The sequence below is a fragment of the Solanum tuberosum genome, unplaced genomic scaffold, assembly GCF_000226075.1.
Source record: "Solanum tuberosum cultivar DM 1-3 516 R44 unplaced genomic scaffold, SolTub_3.0 scf00625, whole genome shotgun sequence".
NCBI lineage: Eukaryota > Viridiplantae > Streptophyta > Magnoliopsida > Solanales > Solanaceae > Solanum > Solanum tuberosum.
Genome location: NW_006239540.1, coordinates 88,475 through 109,733, shown reverse-complemented (window position 1 = coordinate 109,733; position 21,259 = coordinate 88,475). Strand labels below are relative to the sequence as shown.

At 32.9% G+C, this 21,259-nt stretch overlaps 1 protein-coding gene and 1 long non-coding RNA gene across 2 annotated transcripts; one reads left to right on the top strand and one right to left on the bottom strand.

Annotated features, from left to right (window-relative positions):
- Positions 1-349: 349 nt before the first annotated feature.
- LOC102605515 (uncharacterized) lies at positions 350-6,635 on the bottom strand. The gene is made up of 4 exons (XR_368868.2): positions 5,892-6,635; positions 4,383-5,451; positions 3,680-4,027; positions 350-1,113 (listed from the first exon to the last, which is right to left on the bottom strand). It is a non-coding gene; the product is annotated as an uncharacterized lncRNA (long non-coding RNA).
- A 9,708-nt stretch (positions 6,636-16,343) lies between these two features.
- Positions 16,344-20,556, top strand: LOC102606410 (putative pentatricopeptide repeat-containing protein At1g12700, mitochondrial). Its single transcript, XM_006366271.2, has 2 exons — positions 16,344-18,830; positions 20,114-20,556. The coding sequence occupies exon 1, from the start codon at positions 17,227-17,229 to the stop codon at positions 18,694-18,696; it is 1,470 nt and encodes a 489-aa protein (XP_006366333.2). The 5' UTR covers positions 16,344-17,226; the 3' UTR covers positions 18,697-18,830; positions 20,114-20,556.
- The last annotated feature ends 703 nt before the right edge of the window (positions 20,557-21,259 follow it).

Genomic DNA, 21,259 nt, shown 5'->3' with positions numbered 1-21,259 from the left:
ATAGCTAAAGTTAGAGCATGATCAATAATGTTTGATGTAGAAGTAGAAGCTTGTGACAAAAGAAGTTGTATCTGAAATCTTTTTCCAAATGGCAGAGTAATTAACTTCATTTAACTCACAACGGTTAATCATGGCTCAGTACAAGTTGATATGCATCAGCCATTTTATCAATAGGGAAACGAAGAAAATAAAACAAAAAGGAAAAACAAACGAATGAATTCAGAAGAAAAAAATATTGGTTTTGAAGAAGACTTTGTAGCTCATAGAAGGAGTGAATTTTAGAATATAATTAATGATAAGTCCAAGAATAGAAGAGAACCAAGACTTTTAGTTTAAAAAAAAAAAGAAAAAGAAGAGAACCAAGCTGAGTTAAGCTTAGAGGCAAATGCTCAAAAGTATTTCCCTTGAGATACAACTCTTTCAAAGAGGGAGGATAAGGATCCAATATCTTCCAGAAGTCCTCCATCTATTAAATTGCAGTAACTGAGATCCAGATATTCCAATGAACGTAACCCTTCATTCACCTGAGGGAACACAAAGAACACTCCATCTTCTGATTCTTCCTTTTCAAAAGTCAATATTTTTAAGTTTGTTCAACCGGACGATGGAAGACGGAGGTCATGAGATTAGAGTATCTTTGGCATCAAGCTCTTCCAAATTTTCTAAATCACCTATCTCTTCTGGCAAGCTTTCATGTTTTGCGCAGTTCCACACATATAGGTTCACCAAACCTTTCAACTTACAAATGCTACTTGGAAGAGATACAATGTTATTCATGCCACTCAAATCTAGCTCTATAGGATGCATGAGTTTGGAGATGAATGACCGATAATGATGACAGGTCCCTTATCCCAGAGAATGACAATGTAATCTCTATAGGATGCATGAGTTTAGATTCAGCGATTCTGCATTAACATATGGAAACCTCTTAAGGCTTATACACTCATTCAAATTTAATTAACTGGATGAGTTTTCCGCAATACTCCAGGGAATGGTGAACCTCTTCAAGACTCGTACATTCTCTTAGATCCAAATTTGGCATCCCCTGAAATCAGGTGTTATCTTCAGGCTTTTGGAGCCCCATAGACCTAGACTCCGTAGACACGGCAGTTGCTGCTATTCAAAACACGGAAAGAATGATGAAAAATGAGTAAAGTAGTAAACACACATTTTTAGATTATGACTCAACAAGGAATATTAGATATTGTTTATTTTACTTTATATGGAAATTATATGATCAGAAACTATATAAAACTTATGTTTTTTTTGTTATAAATAAAAGGTAAAATATTTAGCATGTTCTATTCGGTGCACATTTGAATATTGCAATTGTACTCTTAAACCTTGACTATCTTTTCTCATTTATTCCTGGTTGTTGATGTGGGAAAGAGTGTGAATAATCTTTTTAAATAATTTTTTATTTCTAATTATAGGAGGCATCAATATTACCATAACGTTAGTGTGATCAGATTAATGCATTGTGATAAGAGTATATATATGGTAGACTAGCCTGTGACTAATTCTGTCATACAAACACGAGACAACATATTACCAAGGAAAATAATTAGGGGTGACAAAAGAGTTTCAAAATTAAGAAAAAGTGACACAAGTCTTAATCATTGAGTAGATGCGATAATCTTATGATTAGTGTTAATGAAACTAATTTAAAACCCTCAAGTTTTATTATTTATACAAAGATCCTATCTTCCCCATCCTTTTGTCGACATCATCCCCTCCCCTTTGTAAAGATATGACATCTGGGCCTAACTCAACCCCAAAAGTTAATTCATGAGTGGAGGTTTGCCCAAGTCGATATATGTAGACCACCAGTCCATTTCTCAATCAATGTGAGACTTTTACCCACTCCAACACCCTCCCCCCCTCCCACTTCACGCCTAGGTCCGACTGGAGTGTGGACTGAGAGCCAAAACAGAGATGGACTTGACTCTGATACTATGTAAAGATATGACACTGAGCCTAACTCAACCCTAAAAGCTAGCTCATCAAGGGAGGTTTTCCCAACCCCATATAAGGGGATCACTCGTTCATTCCTCAACAAATGTGGGACTTTTACCCACTCTTAACACCCTTCTCCCGTCGTTGTCGCTGCCATCACCATCACTTTCTCCTCTTACTCCTCCACCACCTCTGCCACCACCACTTCTTCCTTTTCTTCCTCCATCACCACTACTTCCTACACCACCACCACCACAACTTCCTCCTCCTCCTCCGCCACCATCACCATCACTTTCTCCTCTTCTTCCTCCTCCATCACCACAGTTATACCACCCCCTTCTCCTCCATCATCTCCGCCACAACAACCACCACCTCCTTCTTCGTTGTCACCACCTACATCAACACCTCCTTTTCCGCCACAATCACGCTTTCTGACATAAAATTAAACAATTGTTGAAGTTATCACAACAACTATGCTAAAGTTATTGTAAGAATTTCGACAATTGCTGCAACAACTCAATCAATTGTTGAAGTTGTTGGGAAAATTCAAATAACTGTTGAAGTTGTTGCAGCAACTACGATAGTTGATGTAACAATCTTCATAGCAACTATCATAGTTGATGCAACAATTATCCTAATTGTTGCAGCAACTTAAGCAGTTGTTACAAAAACTATCATAGTTGCTTGATCTTTCCACTTATGAATAGTTTTTCTAAAGCTATTTAATATAATTTATCCTTGACAAATTTCGTAAGTTACATGGATTCGAGGGACGAACTTGGTAGGACATAGTAAAATAATGGTACTACCTTATTGTCAACAAGAGTTAGGTCTTTAAAAATTTTAGAGAAAAGACTCAAATATGATATTTAACTTTGAGAAAAGTTTCATTTATATCATCCGTTAAAAGTTTGAATCTATGTCATTTTCATTTGAGAAAATGCTCATCCATGTCATTATTATTTGTTAACTCAAATGGAATAGATGAGTCAAGCTTTTAATTGATGCTTAGATGAGCCTTTTCTCAAAGTTTGATGACATATTTGAGTCTTTTCCCTTTTAAAAAATAATTTAATTAATGGCGTGATCGAATCATAATTGACCAGATGTAAAAATGATTTTGCCAAAAGCGAAACTGTTTTTAGTTAACAAATAATGAGATGAATGAACTTTTTCTCAAATGGAAATGACATAGATGAGTCAAACTTTTAATGGATAATCTAAATGAGTCTCTTCTCAAACTTTGATGGCATATTTGAGCCTTTTCCCTAAACTTTATATAGTATAAGAGGTCAAACGTGCAACACACATTTCCAAAACTAGTTTAATAAAACTTGCTAAGTTTAGAAGAGTTTTTAGTTGGGGCGTTAAATGGGTGGGTTGGGCTGAAATTAAAGCGATTAAAATGTGTTGAATTAGAAATCAAATTGAGTCATGACCCGCCCAAATTTGCTTTGGACTAAAATGAGTTAGGCTCAAAAAGGCTAAAAATCGAATTGTATTATGACCCTCCCAATTTGATCCGCTTAATTTCATGAATTTTAACATATTGCTATTTACCTTTTATAACCATAACTGAATTCCAATTCAAGAAAATAAAAAATAAAACAAGTTCTTGATTTTGAAGTGGAAAGTCAATAAACATTATATCAACCAAATAAACATATTAGAATCATAATTTTAGGAGAAGACGATATACAAAGTATCTCAAATAGAACATTACCTTTGTTTCATTCCATAAATGATGCAACGAATTCCACCGGAGATTAAGATGAACAAGCCTTCTGGGTTTAAATTTTTTTGGTAATAACTTCCAAAGATATTCATGCCAGATAAACCAACACAAGTCGTTGTACATGTACTCAATGGAGCCGTCATGGCAATTGGAGTTAGACGAGGAGGAGGAGGTTATTCCACAAAATTCGTTCCCATCACATATGCATAATATCCTAAGCTTTTTCATAATTTTCATTGCCTCTTTGCTAAATCATAGTTTTTAAATATAACTACACCATATTGCTTCCACTGACAGGTCCCTTGCTAAAAACCACAAATTGTAACTTCACATGTCCTGCAAAATTTGCTTTCTTAATCCTCTCATGCAATTTTTGAGAAAACACTTTTTTGAAAAATAAGGCATTTGACAAATCAATAAAATTGTATTGTTCTGGCCCTTCTTGTATTTTTCCCATTCGAGAATTTTTATCAACAAAAGGTTCCTCAGAGTAAATAATTGGGTAATTTAAGCTTAAAAAATTACTATTTGAGTTATTTGTTCAATCTAATCCAAAGAATATAATGAAAGTTAGATTTAACATATTAAGCGGCAACTAGACTAATTCATGACTTGATAACGTAAGATAAATGAATTTTGATATACGAAAACTCAAAATTGAATATTATATTGCAGTATTCAGCCTATTCACAGTATTGCTGACCACATCTTCAAAATCTTCAATGTTCCATAGTCTGCTAGGTTTTCCGGAATCTTTTTGCATTTTCGCCACATATCTACCCATGTCTTGAACTAAGTCATGCATTTGAATTGTATTATATTTAGAGATGAACACAAGAGATTTTTCAATTAGACCATGCAATCTGATGCGAGCGCCTAAATCATAGCTCTCAAGAATTTTTATGGTCTTATATTTCCCCCTTCCTCTAAATTGAAGCATGCGATATCTAGAAATATGGTTCTCTTTATCCGGCAACCCTTCAAAACTTATTTTGAGGGTTTTAACAATGTATGGACTAGATTCTCTCTTTATCATATCTACAACATCTCTCCACATAGTTGCATCTTCATTATGTAACAAAATACCCCACAATCTCAATGCTAACGGAAGGCCTTTAGCTTGACTTACTACCTCCAATGCCAGCTTCTTAATATGCTCATCTGGAGCTTTGTCCTTGAAAGCATATTGACTGAACAACCGAATAGCATCACGAAGTGTAGTCACTTCATACACTACATTATTCTTCCCTATAATTTGTTTGTTTCTAGTTGTTGCAATAATTCTACTGCCATTGTCAAACCAACAAAGATCCCCTGCTAAATACTCCCAATGATCATGATGATTAATGTCATCAAGCACAACTAAAACCTCATAAAACGAAGTCTATGAGCTATCATAGCCTTGCTGTCCTTCTTATTATTCACATTTTTTGTCTTTCCTTAACAGCTCAGAGAGAAGGGTATTTTGCAGAGAATGGATTTCATTTGTGTTAGTTTCTTTTACATCTGCAAGGAAACTTGCACCCTGAAATTGAGGTGAGAGTCTATCAAAAATAGCTCTTGCTATAGTCGTTTTACCGACTCCTCCCATTCCCCAGATCCCCACCATCAGAACATCATTAGTTTCCATCTCTAGAAGGGATGTTACTTTCTCCAAAAGAGTATCTATTCCCACAATATCGTGCAAATAAGATGAAGAAGTCTTGCATAATTTTGAAGAAACATCGTCAACAAGTTCCCGAATACATTCTGATTCAATCCTACAAAAAGTAAGAACAAGAAGTACTTCACATTGTAAGTGCATAATCAAGATAAAAGGAACAGAACGTACGCATAAATCAAACTCCTCAATAAATTATCTGTGTAACAATGTCATTGAGTAACTAAATTGATATAAAATATAAAATCAACATAAGTGACTTTAGCAAGTAATTTAGTATACTTGCAATGACCATAAAAATTATTCACTCGATTGAAATAAGGCATAATACATTAATATACCCTTTAACTTAACTTCAGCTAGCATCTGTGCCCTTCAATTTTGGGTGTGCACAAGTAGGATTTGTTCTATAGTAGAATCATAAATTCTGGCACATTTTTAGATACAGATTTGCTCTATATAGTAGAGTATTAGCTAGTATGTGTAGCTAGTCTTCATGATAAATAAATTTATGATTCAATCAATGTGTTTTCAACTCACCTGTCACGGATATCATATCCTTTTAGATTTCAGACAACAGTTAGGGCAGTTCTCCATCCTTGCACCTTCTGCATCATTTCAGCATCATCCTTATACCTCAATTCGTGTTTGGCAATGCTTCTTCAAAGCTCTCACTTTGGTATCGAACATGTGATCGATCCACGTCATAGAAGACCGGAATGACCATTTGTCCATTTTCTTCCTCCTTGCATTCCATAATCTTCATTAGTTCATTCAAGCACCCGAGAGGGGAGAGTGGCCGAGTGGTCAAAAGCGGCAGACTGTAAATCTGTTGAAGTTTTTCTACGTAGGTTCGAATCCTGTCTCCCACTTGTTTGTTGTAGACTTCAAAGAAGAGAAAAGAGGCATTCGTCAGCGTAGGAAGGCCAACCGAGCGAAGCTCTAGCTTTTTTTTAGTGATGTAGCATAATTCTTTGAGAAAACGATTATGGCAACTTGAGACTCTTCTATAGCTTTCAAGAGTTCTTTTGAGATGGAATCGCCATTCTCTAGCCTTTTATCATCTTGAAAGGTGAATATTCCCCTTTTTTCAAACCTTCATACAAGTGACCCGTAAATGTTCTCCGTGTGTCAACACCTCTAAAACTTAGAAATACATTGTACTTCCATCGAGGATAGTATTTTGGATCACTCGCGTAAGAAGAAGAAGATGCCATGGATGTTGATCTGAAAAAAGTAAACACAAATTGTGTAGTGATAACAATATGAAAGAAAATAGAAAGAAAAAGAGTCCACCTGTCATTAGAATTATTGGGGAAAAAAAAGAAGAAAAAGTAAATCACATGGCCATGTTCTTTAAGCACACAACTTGACTTCAAAAACTCCGTGGTCCTACTTGAATATTTTTTATTATGTTTTGGTAAAGTATAAATTGTAAAATATATTAATTCAACAACTATTTCTTATTAAAGAAAAGATCAAGTTGTTGGGATGGTAAGCATTCTTCACTTTCAATCACGGGCGGAATCATGATTTTTATTAAGGAGCTTCAATTATATAGAGAAGTAAATACACAAAGAAATCAAGAGGATTCAACATCTATTGTATATGCATAAAAAATATACAATATTTTTTGCTAAAAGTGCTTCAGATGAACCTTCTTGCCCCTGCCTAGCTCCGCCCCTACCTAGCTCCGCCCCTGCTTCAAATCATAAGGCTATGAGTTCAAGTCAACAAGAGAGTAAAAAAAGAGTGGAAATAAAATAATCAGTTTGTTTAGTATTTTCATCCAAATTTAATAGAAGGAAGTAGGAAATTCCTTCAAAGACACCAAAACTCCACTGTGGTAAATAAACGATGGACAGTTAATCAGTTGGCCCTACCTAATTTATGGATGTCTGGAAAAGAGGAATCTAACAAAAGAAGAAATTGGGTTTTACCTTGTAATTCTATTCATTAATTCAAACGTTACGGTTGTGTAATTAGGTAATTTTTCTTACTATTTTTTATGGCAATCTTCCATCTCAATGAATAGATGAAGCCAAGTGGTGTTGACAAAGAAATTAGCCTTCTTTTTTGCTTTTGCACCTTTATCTGCTTGTACTTTTAGTGGTCCATTGTGTGCATATTACATTAGAGTTTCCAAGATATTTCCTACTTACTTCTGTTACGCTATATTTTATATTGCTTTTGACTTTTTATTTATCTTCAATGCAATGAAGTTACAAAGAAATTAAATTGTTATAATATTACCTTACAATGTTTGTCATAAAGTCCATGAAATGCCGATAAAATTGGGTTGGGTAAAATATGAAATTGGGTAAATAACCCACTTTTATGATCTCCTTAAGCCGAATTGGTTCCAGAATGCTGGCACAAAATTCATGACAAACTGGTATGATTTCATGTTATATTAAACTTAGCTATCATGTTGGATAACTCAAAAAAAATATTATGACCTGATATTCCAATAATTAGCAAATTTACATTAGAAAATTAATTTTTTTGTGTGACGAGGGATATATCAGTTTTAAATGACTAAGTTAAGGGGTATATCAGACCTTTTCCCAAACCTCTTTGACCTTCTGAATGATATGATAAATGAACGTAACCTTTTAGCTTTGCCAGAAAGATGAATAATTAAAAAAACAAGAGAAAATCCAATATCATAATTCAATATTTCTGATAGCAGAAGATATACATGTTCCTCTCTTTTGACAACTCTGATTCTAATTCTCTATTATCATACAACTCCAACTCCAACTCCAATTCTAACTCTGACTCCGACTCCGACTCCAGTGGAAGAAATAGTACCCTTTGCTCCGTTAGCTTTGTGATGTGAGGCGACTTACTAATAGTTCCAATGCTCATCTGCAATTGAATTTTGAACAGGCTACTCATTAGCAAATGTTAAGATGTGATTTTATTTTATAATGAAACGTGGTATTCTACTGTAAGAAATGTGTCATGTCACCTTTACTAATATACTAGAAGGGAGGCCCGTGCATCGCACGAGGCCCAACAATTTTTTTTAATGTGAAATCTTAAATTTTATTTAATGTATAACTTTTTATCATAAAGGGACAAAATGAAGGTGGTAGTAGTAATTGACAAGAAAAAAAGTTATACATAAAGGCTACTCAAATAGATATATCATGTAAAGCATACAAAAAATTCACATCGATAAAGAACTCTCACAACAGGTCTATCGCATAATAATCGCAATACATGAAAAATAATTTTAATTTTAGTACATGAGAAACAATTTTTAAAAGATCGACAGAACCTGTAAATATCATATTATGACCCTTTCAATAAATTGCTTTAGTTACTGCACTACCAAGAAACCTGTGATTTCTATTAAGAATTTTATCAAATCCGAAGCTATCCGGACTCCATTATGATAAAATCAAACCACAATGAAATTAAATACATATAGTATATACGTATCATTAGTAGCCTAAGTATTTTTTTTTTCATCTAGTAATTGTAAGGAGTGATGCAGCTTTGACTTTACATGTGTTCAAACTTTTGTATTGCTCTTTGGTTTCCTTAGTGTCCACATTGCTTCATGTCTTATTAGAACGGGAGCTCTCTGTCCACTTTTAGACCTAGAGCTACCTATCAACAAATTAAAGGTGGAGTATAAGAACTTGTGACATTTACAAAGTGTTGTAAACCTTGTGATTAAGGGTACTATAAAAGGAAAGAAATGTGTTTTGTAATAGTAAGTGTCAACAATGAGCTCTTCAGTTCGCGTAAACCTATTGAAAGTTATGTTGGAAGAGTTTCTTTGATTTTTGTAAATAGGAGTGAGCTCATAGAAATTTATAAATCAATTCAATCATAGAACAATATTAAGTAACTAATTTACAAGATCCAATGAGAAGCGTAGGCTATATAGTGAACATAATTCTTTTGTAGAAAGAACATAATTGTGTTACTTACCTTTCCAAATTTTTTCCGTATTCTAATCAAACACTTCTTCTAAATGAACAGTAATCAAATGACCATATTTGAGATACACCCAGTGAAATTCTTGAATACTCCTACCAAACAACTCCTTAGTACTGGAATGGAGAAATGATAACACGAGAATAAAAGAGCAAAACTTTGTAAGTAGAAAGTCACTCAAGTATATAAAAGAAGGAAACTACTCAAAATTTGATAACCACAAATTAAAATTCAAACTTCAGTTTTTTGGGCACCTAGATTTTGATTCAACTATGTAAAATATATTATACTGATCAATATTGTTCTAGTTCAGTTGAAAGCAATATTCAAATTGAATAAATTTCATAGTATTTTGACTTAGAAATTAGCCATAATAAGCTTGTATGGATCATGTATTTTCTTGTTGCATGCTAAAATCACTAAATGATATAAGACCTCTGACTTTCTTAAATTAGTGCATTGTTACAAATTGGAGTAATCCTCTCTTAGCAATTTAGTTTAGGCCACCAGTTTTGAGACTAAAAAAGATATGAGAAATCTTATGTTCCTCTGGCCACAAGTTTCGATATGACCTAGGATTGGGGTAATCCTCACTTAGCAATTTAGTTCAGGCCACAAGTTTTGAGACTAAAAAAGACACGAGAAAATATCTTATGTTTTGCAATTGACTTGGCATTTCAAAATCATGTTAGGCAAAGCTTTGTAGTTTAAAGCAATACTATTTTTATTTTTTATTTTTTGACAATAATGACTTTATCAATGAGCTTCAAAATGCTACAACAGAAAGGACAATTTGATCTTTATTAGCTTTTCTTAGTATAGTTTATTAATCACCTCAAGGATAATAAAGCTCAATAATTATTACAAACTGAATTTTTTATATCAAGCTTGTAACTGAAGCACTAAACATTAATTCTACTCTGAATTGAACATGCTCGCACTGAAGCAACATACAAGTATATCAGTTACATTGAACTTGTGTTCATAATCTTCAGCATCCATAAAGTCTTCCCATTCAGGCTAAGATTCTTGCGTACCCAAGTTCTTTCGCGAATCTCTTTCTCAGACAGAGAAAACATGTGCTCTTCATAGGCAGGGGCGGCTGGTAAGGTATAAAAAAAAGTCCTTGGCCTTAGGCTCCCAATAAATTGGGGGGCCCATTTTTTAGTTAATTTGATAGGATTAAACTAAAAACAAAAATAGAACTAAGACAACAAATGCAAACGCCATTAATGAAGTGATAGATATGACAATTACTTTTTCCCTTTCCAATAAAAAGTTGTCTATTTTTTTTTAATGTACAAGTTATATTTATTTTTTTACCTTATTTTTTTTCTAATTTTATTTTTATATATTTTGTCCTCCTCTCTTCTTCTCTTCTATTTCTTTTCTCTTTCTCTTTTCTAATCTTATATCTCTCTTATTCAAAGCTTAAGAATTTACTTATTCTATTGATAGTTTATATTTTAAATTTGGAGAAAAATATATATTGCAACAGCCCAATTCATTTTCGGAAATCAAGTCTTCATAGTTCTTGAATCCGGTAATATCATTTTAATTTCTAATATTATTTTTGTTTTGTGTCTTATGTTTATTATATTTTTTATTTGATATTGTAATAGTGTTTAAAATATTTGTTAGATTTTAATATGTCAACTAGAAAATTTGAATCCGGTCATTCAAAACTTAAAAGAAAAGAAAAGTCGATAACTTGATAAAATCTCAAAAAGGTGCTCTTGATAAATTTTAGAAGTGGTTTGGCTATATTATCGAATGAAAAAGGATTATTAGAAGAGATTGACTACACAAAAATTATTAACAACTTTGCATCTCAAAAAGCTAGAAAAATAGATTTAAAATAAAAACATTTTAAATTTTAATTATTTTTTTTAATGCCTCTAGTTTGATTTTGGCCTTAGGCCACCAACGGGTTTGAGCCGCCCCTGTTCATAGGCAGTCATAGTTGTTGCTCCCACACCATGACGTTATTTCTAATGTTATTAGAGTATTTGACATTAACTGGTTGCGGCATCATATTTATCTTAGAATATGCACAGCGGAAGCATTATTCAAGATCACGAACAAACATAATAGCATAATAATGTAAACTGAATAACTTGTGAAACTCTAATCTTTGAAGCTTTCACACAACTCGTTCAGGAACTGGACTCCAGGATTGCAGCCTTCTACTAATTCTTGGCTAACTCTCTCAATCAAGTCTTGTGTGGGCAAGAAAATTTACAAAAAAAAAAAGATGATTTTTTCTTGAGAACCACCACCCCTATTTATACTTTTCAGCAAAAGGGAAAAGTTTGAAAGATGAAATGTTTCTTGTCATAATTAATAGCCATTAATAGTCATTAAATACCTTTAAGTGTATTTAGACACCGTTAAGTGTATCCAACAACCATAACCAATAGTCATCAACATCCATTAAATATCATTAAGTGTATTTTGACAGGTGTCCAACAACCATGATCAATAGTTATCAACAACCATTAAATATCATTAAGTGTATTTTGACACCGTTAAGGTATCCAACAGCCATGATCAATAGTTATCAACAACCACTAAATACCATCAAGTGTATTTTGACACCGTTAAGGTATCCAACAGCCATGATCAATAGTTATCAACAACCACTAAATACCATCAAGTGTATTTTGTACACCGTTAAGGTATCCAACAGCCATGATCAATAGTTATCAACAACCACTAAATATCATTAAGTGTATTTTGACATCATTAAGGTATCCAACAATCATGATCAATAGTTATCAACAATCACTAAATACCATCTAGTGTATTTAGACAGTCATTAAACACCAAGGGTATTTAAACACCATCAATATCCATTAATAACCAATAACAACAATATTTGTTTCTTTCATTTTTTAAGGAAACAAAGAAATCCAGTATTTTCCTCTTTCTTCTTTTATGGAAATAAAAAGTTTTTTCTCTTTTAAACTAATAAAAGTCAAAAACGATTTATTGCTAAACTGAAAAAAATACTAACAATCCTTTTCTTTTCCGAACTCGATCAATTAATCAGGCTTAGTAGGGACCGCAAATTTATTAGCTGATGCTTCCAATTATAATATTTAATTCGTAAAAGCATGAATTAACCATATCATAATAAATCACAGATTGTACCACTAAAAATCTGTAACTGCACTCCTCTATTTAATTTCAAATTGTTTCCATTACAACTTATTTAACTTCCCATGTTAGAATTACCGACACCAATCAATTAAATCAAACTTCTGAAAAATTTAATCCATTGATTAATTTAATCATTTATCTTTATGCTTAAATTAATTCACGTGATGGATATACATATATAATCCACATGCAGGGTTTTCACGTGACTACTTATAGGCAACCATAAAGGAGTGTCTTCTTTCTCATATCTGAGATATGGTTCTATCAACTAATTACTATTTCACGAATGTAATTTGTTATTATCCAATCCATTAGGAATATTTTGACTCATCATAGAGTCTCACCTTTTAATAGATTAAAATAATAAAGCAAACTACACAAACCATAATAACTCATCAAGATTAAGAGTATAAGCTCATGTAATGGACTAGAGATATTATTTATTGAAATTCAGAACCTAAATACATATCTCAATTTGGTCCGTTCAATACTTGCAAAATGTACTAACACAAGAAGTTGAAATTTTACATTCCCATAATTAACATTGAATTATATTTAATTTTGTGTTACAATCATCAAGATGTTTGTCCAATTTCATCTTTGATTGTGAACATTTAATTTATAACTTGTAAGAACCGATAATTTTAATCTTCCGCGTATGAGTTAAACAACTCCACACCCAAAAATCATCTACTATATAAGTAATGGACACACATATAAACACAATGATCTATTCAAACAAACACTTTATTGTAATAATTAACATAAGACGTAAAGTTTTTATAAAGGATTAAAATTAATACTATAACTCAACCATATTGTTAATAGTATATCCCAACAATTTGTACAACAAACAAAATCCAAAATCCAAAATCCTTCATCTCTCCAGAAAGAGTACTTGAGCAAATAAGTCCATAGTCATTTGGTGTTTTTCTATTTGGGCTTGATGTATCCCATCGCCAGCAAAAGGTACCAAGAAAAAATGAATAGCATAGTGTGGAGATTATTCTGAATGGTTGGATAAGGCAAGTTTTTGGGTCGTCGACGACACTCCATCATCACATAAGGGAATCAAGTGAGCTATGGTGTCAATTAATTTGTTAGATTAACATACAACAAATCTCAAGAAGTTATCCGATACAATACCAATTCTCAGGTAAATTGACTGATACACTTGTACCAGTTCTCCGATGGTGGAACCAACTTGGGATATTCTTCCCCAAACTAGTAAACACTCTTAGTGACAAGGAATGTGAATCAGAGATGTAATAATGCAACGATGAGATATTTTGAAACAATGAATTACAGATCAAATCTACAATTGGTTTTTGGAAGCCACTTGTTAGCGAAAGAAAAGCTATGAATTTATTTCACTATGAAACTAGGTAGGGGCGGATCTATATGCATGGGTGGAGGTGTCACGACATCCAGTGACTTCGGTTAAAACTTTGTATGTATATGTATGACAAATTGGTCATGTATTAAGCTTGTGAACCAAAATCCTTAATGGTGTGACTGGTGAAAGGCTTAGTTTACCATGCTGGTGTCGAGTTTTGTGCGCAAGGCTTCATTTTGGCGCCGGGCTCCCCCCCCCCCCCCCCCCCCCCCTCCCCGTTCTTCCTTATTTGCTATTATTATTTGTTAATCCAAATATCTAATTGACTATTTTTTGCTTTAATTAATTTCTAATTTTTTTTAAAAAAAATTCTCTTTCACTAAGTATTTATCTCTATATATTTGCATTGTGTGTGCATTCCATATTAATTATTAATGAGTACCAAATTTTTAATCTCGTATAAATATTAATAAAAATATATTTTAATTAAAAATAAATAAATAAAGTTGTTAAAATGATGGATATTATTGTGTTAGAGTTTTTTTAATTTAAAGGTTCTTTCGATCTTTTACGTCATGCTAAGAAGGTTGAAGTTATATCGCTCAACTATATATCTTAAGCGAAGACGACTAGGGATTGAAGCTATAATTTTTTTTATATTTTCTCTCAACTATATATCTGCAATAACACCGGACCTGAGCATTAAAAATATCCCGACCGGCCCACCCACTATTAAAAGTGGTCGGCTGTCAGTCCGGACCTGGGCCGTTACCGGGCCGGCCTTAATAGGTTGAAACCGGACAAGCCGGCCCAATTAACAAGTTTATTGGTTGGTAGGCTAGAAAATTAAGGAAAAATTACTTAGATGAGTACCTTTTTATAAATAATTATTGATTTTAGCGATACTTTTTATTTATTACCATTTATAGCAATTAATAACAATACTATATTAAATCTGCAATATGTATTAAAAGTGAATTATGTATGCAATATATATGTATTATAATTATTTTTTAAAATTATATTATGCTTGTTTGGTAAGAAATTAATCATTGCATTATAAGTGTATTAAAATGTGTGATAAATGTATTATCCATCAATAAAACTTGTATCATACGTGAATAATGAGTTGTTCTTTGTAATATGTATTAAAATTGTATTATAAATATATTAAAAGTGATCAAGTGAAAAAAAAAAAGGTTACTGCTACAAAATGATAAATATTTTTTTAATATAGTATATTTATGTAAGTTTTCCGAAAATTAATGTATCCATGGAAAACATTTATTTTTTTCATTTGAAAATATAAATAATTTGGTCTAAAAATACAAGAAATGATCTTATACTCTGTGCTTACTTTATTTCTCATTTCATAAAACAAACATTTTAAAAATAGCAAATCAAATCAAAATTATATAAAATCAATCTAAACCAAACCAAATCAAATCAAAATTATATATAATCAATCTAAACCAAACCAAATCAAATCAAAATTATATAAAATCAATCTAAACCAAACCAAATCAAACTCGTTCAATTTGATATCTAATGCACACTTTTCCAAAATTGAATATCAAAAAATAAAAACAAAATTTGATAAAATTGAACTGAATATGTGAACCTATCCCTACTAATCTCGTGTACCTTTACCGTTAGAAAGGTAGAATATCACAAAAAAAAGTTATCCCTTTTGACTTATTATTGTTATTTTGACTTTAAAATAATTATTTATAAGTATTTTTTAACTTTTACCCAAACACTTTAAAACTGCTTAAAAGCTATTTTGGCTTAAAAGCACCTAAAATAAGTCAATCAAAACGGGCACGGCACACCAAAAGAGAAAGACCATTTTCACAGTAAAGAAGAAACTTCACTCCTCCATCAAAGATGAAGAGAATTTCTCTCCGAAATGGCAATGGTATTCTTTTCACATCTTTCTTTTCTACTTCATATTCTTGTTTTTTCCCAATAACAGTTAGAGTTTATAGTAATAAATCCATTTCGGTACTGAGTAAATTTAGGGCAAATAGTAATTTTGAGTGTTTAGATGATGCTCTGATTCTCTTTAAGCAAATGGTTACAATGAAGCCTCTTCCTTCTCTTGTCAATTTTTCTAAATTATTTAAGACTATGATAAATTTGAGATCTGCCCAGACCATAGTTGCATCTGTAGCATATACTATCCCACTAAGCAATTCCTTTGATACAGTATTCATGATCCAAGCTAACACGAAGGCATTACATTTTTCTCACTGCTCTTCCAATTCTCCCTCATAATCACTCCTCCTACATGTTCCTAATACAAACCCCAACTTACTTTTAGCCCTAAGATTAATCATCATGGATCTGCTCCATAAAGAATAATTTTCAGTTCATGTAAGTTGCACGGTGGTGAATATAGAGTATAGAGTATGATCAGAATTCACAAACCACTGATGTTTTATATGCAGATGTTTCTAGATACCAAAGACTTGTGGGCAAGTTGTTATACCTTACCAATACAAGACCAGATATAGCTTTTGCTTTACAGTCCTTGAGCCAGTTCATGCAACGACCAAAGATGTCACACTGGATTTCTGCCTTAAGAGTAATCAAGTATATCAAACTTGAACCTAGAAGAGGATTATTAATGAGTTCTGATAGCAAGCCCCATTTGACAGGTTATTGTGACGCAGATTGGGCTGCATGTCCAAATACTAGAAGGTCTGTAATAGGTTTTGTATTGAAATATGGTTATTCACTCATATCTTGGAAGTCCAAGAAGCAAAATACAGTGTCAAGGAGCTCTGCAGAAGCTGAGTACAGGAGTATGGCTAGTCTGACAGCTGAAGTAGTGTGGATTGCAAGTCTATACAAGGAGCTAAGAGTAAAATTGATTGAACCAGCTTCTATATACTGTGATAGCAAGGTTGCTATACAGATTGCTGCAAATCCTGTGTTTCATGAGCGTACTAAACACATCGAGATTGATTGCCATTTCATTCGAGAGAAAATTAAAAAAGGTCTCATCCAAACTAACTATGTCAACACTAAGGATCAGCAAGCTAATTTGTTGACTAAGGCACATGGAAGATCACAGCATGAGTTTCTTCTAGACAAGCTTGGAGTATTGAATCTCTTCAGTACATCCAACTTGAGGGGCAGTATTGGAATTGATTAAGTGATTGATCAATTCTGTTAGTTAGGTAGTTAATTGATTAACTCTGATAGTTAGTGAAATGGTTAGTTTAGGTGTTTAATTAACTAGTCTGATTAATGGTCAGTTAGAAGGTAGTTAGTTTGTTAACATTGTAGCAGTAGCACATGTATTGACTGAATTGTATAAATACTCAGTCTGTAACTAACTCATACAGTTTTGATTGAATGCATTCTTCTTCTTCTTCTTCAATATGATTTTTCTCTCTGTAAATCTCAATAATAACTATGAAACATTATTCTGCCGTCGTTTCTCTTTTTCGAGAAATGCAGAAATTGGGTATCCCAATTAATGGAGTCATCTTGAATAGTGAGATTAACAGTTATTCGCTGATGCATCGTGCTGATTGTGGGTTTTCGGTGTTACCCATTTACTTGAAGAATGGTATTTCATTTGATGTCATTGAATTGTTCAAAAAATTGGTGCGAAAAAAGATTTGTGAACCTGATGAAGTCATGTATGCAACCGTCATGAATGGGCTTAGTAAAAAGGGTCATACGGAGAAGACTTTAAGTTTGCTCCGGTTAATGGAACAAGGGAACACTAAGCCTGACATATTCATCTACACCATTGTTGTTGATGCCCTTTGCAAAGATAGAAACTTAGATGGTGCTATAAGTCTTCTGAACGAAATGAAGCAGAAAGGCATTCCTCCAGACAAAGTCACATATAGTTCATTGATTGATGGTTTGTGTAAGTTTGGTCAATGGGAAAAGGTTAGGATTTTGTTCTCTGAAATGGTGAACCTTAATATTTATCCAAATGTGCGCACCTTCACTATACTAACAGATGGACTATGCAAAGAAGGGAAAGTAGAAGACGCTGAGGAAGTAATGAGACAAATGGTCAGAAAAGGTGTAGAACCTAATATGCTTATATACACCGCGATAATTAACGGCTATTGTTTGCGTGGTGAACTGGAAAGAGCGAGGAGAGTTTTTGATTTCATGATAGATGAGAAAATTGAACCTAACATTATTAGCTATAGCGTACTTATAAATGGATACTGTAAAGAAAAACAATTGGCCGAGGCCATGCAATTGTTTCATGAAATTTCTCAAAAGGGATCAAAACCTGATCTTTTTACCTACAATATCCTCTTGCAAGGTCTGTTTGAAGCTAGAAAAATTGGCTCTGCAAAAGAATTCTTTGCTGAGATGCTAACAACGGGGCTCGTACCAGATTTATACACTCTCTGCACTTTGCTCAATGGTTATTTTAAATATGGACTTGTTGAAGAAGCTATGTCGTTCTTTAATAAGTTGAAAAGAGAAATAGAATATACTAGTATTGAATTTTACATTGTTGTCATTAATGGATTGTACAAAAATGGTGAACTCGACAAAGCTCGTGTGATATTTGAGAAGCTTTCTTTAATTGGAATGCTTCCGAATGTGAGAACATACACTATAATGATAAATGGATTTATTCTCGAAGGGTTTTTGGATGAAGCTAAAGATATGCTTAGAAAAATGGAGGACAACGGTTGTATGCCAAACAATGTTACATACAATATTTTTGTGCGAGGATACCTACGGTGCTGCAAAATTAATGAAATGGCAACTTATATGAAGGAAATGGTTAGAAAGGGCTTCTCATGTGATGCAGATACAACTGAGTTACTGGTAAACGTTATAAGGGAGAATCCTTCTGTCCTTGACATGATACCTGAGTTTCGATCTGAACATAAGAAGTGAATATTTCTTTCTCTTGCTTTATTTGGCTTTACTTTCAAAATGAGAAGTGGCATCCATGCAATTACGAAAGATAGAATAATGGCAATTAGAACATCACTTGAGCTTTCCAGGCATGCTTACGGCTTACAGAGGAGGTACATCAATTTTGATATTGCAATTTTTTTTCCACTTTTGAGTGATAATGTGAGTTCCCTTATGTGTACGCGTTATAAGTCTCTAGGAGTATCATTTTCTGTGCTATATAGTTGTCTTCATGTACTATGATTTTCCGTCTTTTTGTGAGTCAATAACAACTGCACGTAACTTGAAATGTTTTGGGAACCATCTTCTTTTTTTTTGTTGGAAACTAGTACTGTTGAATTTCTCAGCATTAAGGGCATGCTGGCCACCTCCAAAAAGTATTACAAAAGAGGGAAACAATCTTATTCAAAACTTATAGGATATACTACAGATGAACGGTCAATACAATGTTCTAGTTATTTAGAATACATTTGATTTTTTTTGAGAATATTTTCGAATGTATATTTCTGAAGGTTTATATATGATCCAAGAGTACTGGATGCTTTATTGGGAATTTACATTTTCATAGAACAATAAAATTGTCAAATATAAGTTCATTGGGCCTTTGACTACTTGTCACCATAATTTAGGGCCCGTTTGGCCATAGATTTCCCAAGTAAAACTTGGGAAAAATTTTGGCAAATATTGTTTGTCCATACACTTTCTTATTATTTGGCAAATTTTTTTGGCAAATAACCCAAATTCCCAAATACTAGTTTTTTCTAGTATTTGGGCCAAATCTCATTATTTGGAAAGTTTTAAAAATTCAAATTTAACACCAAACTTTTATCTTTTACAAAAACACTTTATTTATTAACACCAACCAACTCAATCAAATCTCCATCTGCTAACTAACTCAATTAATAAATTTTTCTATTATAAAGAGCATACATGTACAAGAGCTTTTATACCCATGCATCTTTTTTAACGATGCGACTATTTACTGTAATGATGCTTTTTGATTTGTTGCGGAAGTCATGAATCTTGTTACGCGACATTTCTATTTTGCTATGTAATACAAATTTATGGTTAGTTTTGATAGTTTTAAAAACTTATGGGCATAAGTCATATTTCTTAAAAAATTGAAATATATTTCCCAAATACTATGGCCAAACACATGGTGAAATTTCACCCAAATCTTCACCCAAATAATATTTGCCAAATATATTTGGAAATCTATGGCCAAACGCTAGCTTAGAAAGGGTTGTGCTCCATATCACCATTTCCAACTAACTTAGAAGATGGATGGAGCAGTTTTCTTTTGAAGATGTAGAAATCTGCAATCTGTTATTGTTTGTTTCTAATTTTGGATTATCAATTGTAACTTTTTAGTGTAACCTCAGCATGTTATTTCCAGATTTGTGGAAAAACAGTTGTGTGTCTTATTTTATGCTTTAATGCTGTGTTATACTGCTGGTAACTTTATTATAGTTAGTGAAGTAATTAGTGGGATGGAGATGGACACAGTAGAAGGGAAGTTTGTGCTATGCTCTGTACTCACTATAAGGTATGCAAATGTATACTTTGTGATATTAGGATGTATTTTCATTTCTTCCACTATTATTACTATTTAAGTTGAAGAAAACATACTTTACACTTCTGTATCTAAAAAAAATTCTGTTTTTTCCTGTCTTTACCGTCAACGTTAAATAACTAACATTTTCAATCATCTCATTTACACTTGTGCTAAGTTTAAGTAACCTTAATTTGAAATTAAAGAGTATTACTGGGTTTGTCGGTCTTACTTAACTTGTGCTTATTACCAAATGGCATAAGAGCAACCATTACTTGATTGTGTAACCTCTTGATCAATCATGAAAATGAATGATCATCTAGTTTGAAGAATAAATAGTCTTATGTAGTTTGAATACTTCACTCTTTTACCATAATAATATTTGGCAACAATTGTCTTCTTACGACTTGCTGCATTTATACTTCAAGGGGGTTTATTGATTCACAAGTACAAAAGTGCTAACAAGGATAATAGCAGAAATCCTTTGAGGATGGAATCAGATATCCGCCAGACTTTAGTGATTCACAAGTACAAAAGTGCTAACGACGATATATCTGCTTCGCTCCCTCTTTTGCCTTTTATGAAACTACTTCAACTCAGCTGTATATCTCGTCTTTCCTGTTCTTCATTACATCCATAAGATTGAAACTGTATCTCATTCTTAGGATACCGTTCAACGCGTTCCTGAATTACTGACTGATTTCTGCTACTAAATACTTACTGGTTCGGTGGTCAGTTTAGCAGTTGAGAATTGACTGTTTTGCAGCTATTTTCCCCTTTTATACTCCTTCCTCAATCTCTCATCTCTGTATTCGAAAACTCTAGTTTCAACTTCTTTTTCTACGAGATATGTCACTATTTGGCATGATTTTTCAAGTTTTTGACAACCCTTCTTCTACCAATGGTATGAAATTCCTGTCGGTTACAAGGACTGATGTAGTTCGTATCATTTATATTTGGGAAAAGGGTAAAAAATGCCCTTAACCTATT

Excerpts from the sequence above, each read along its gene's own strand:
- LOC102606410 (XM_006366271.2), top strand. The coding sequence starts at position 17,227 with ATGAAACATTATTCTGCCGTCGTTTCTCTTTTTCGAGAAATGCAGAAA.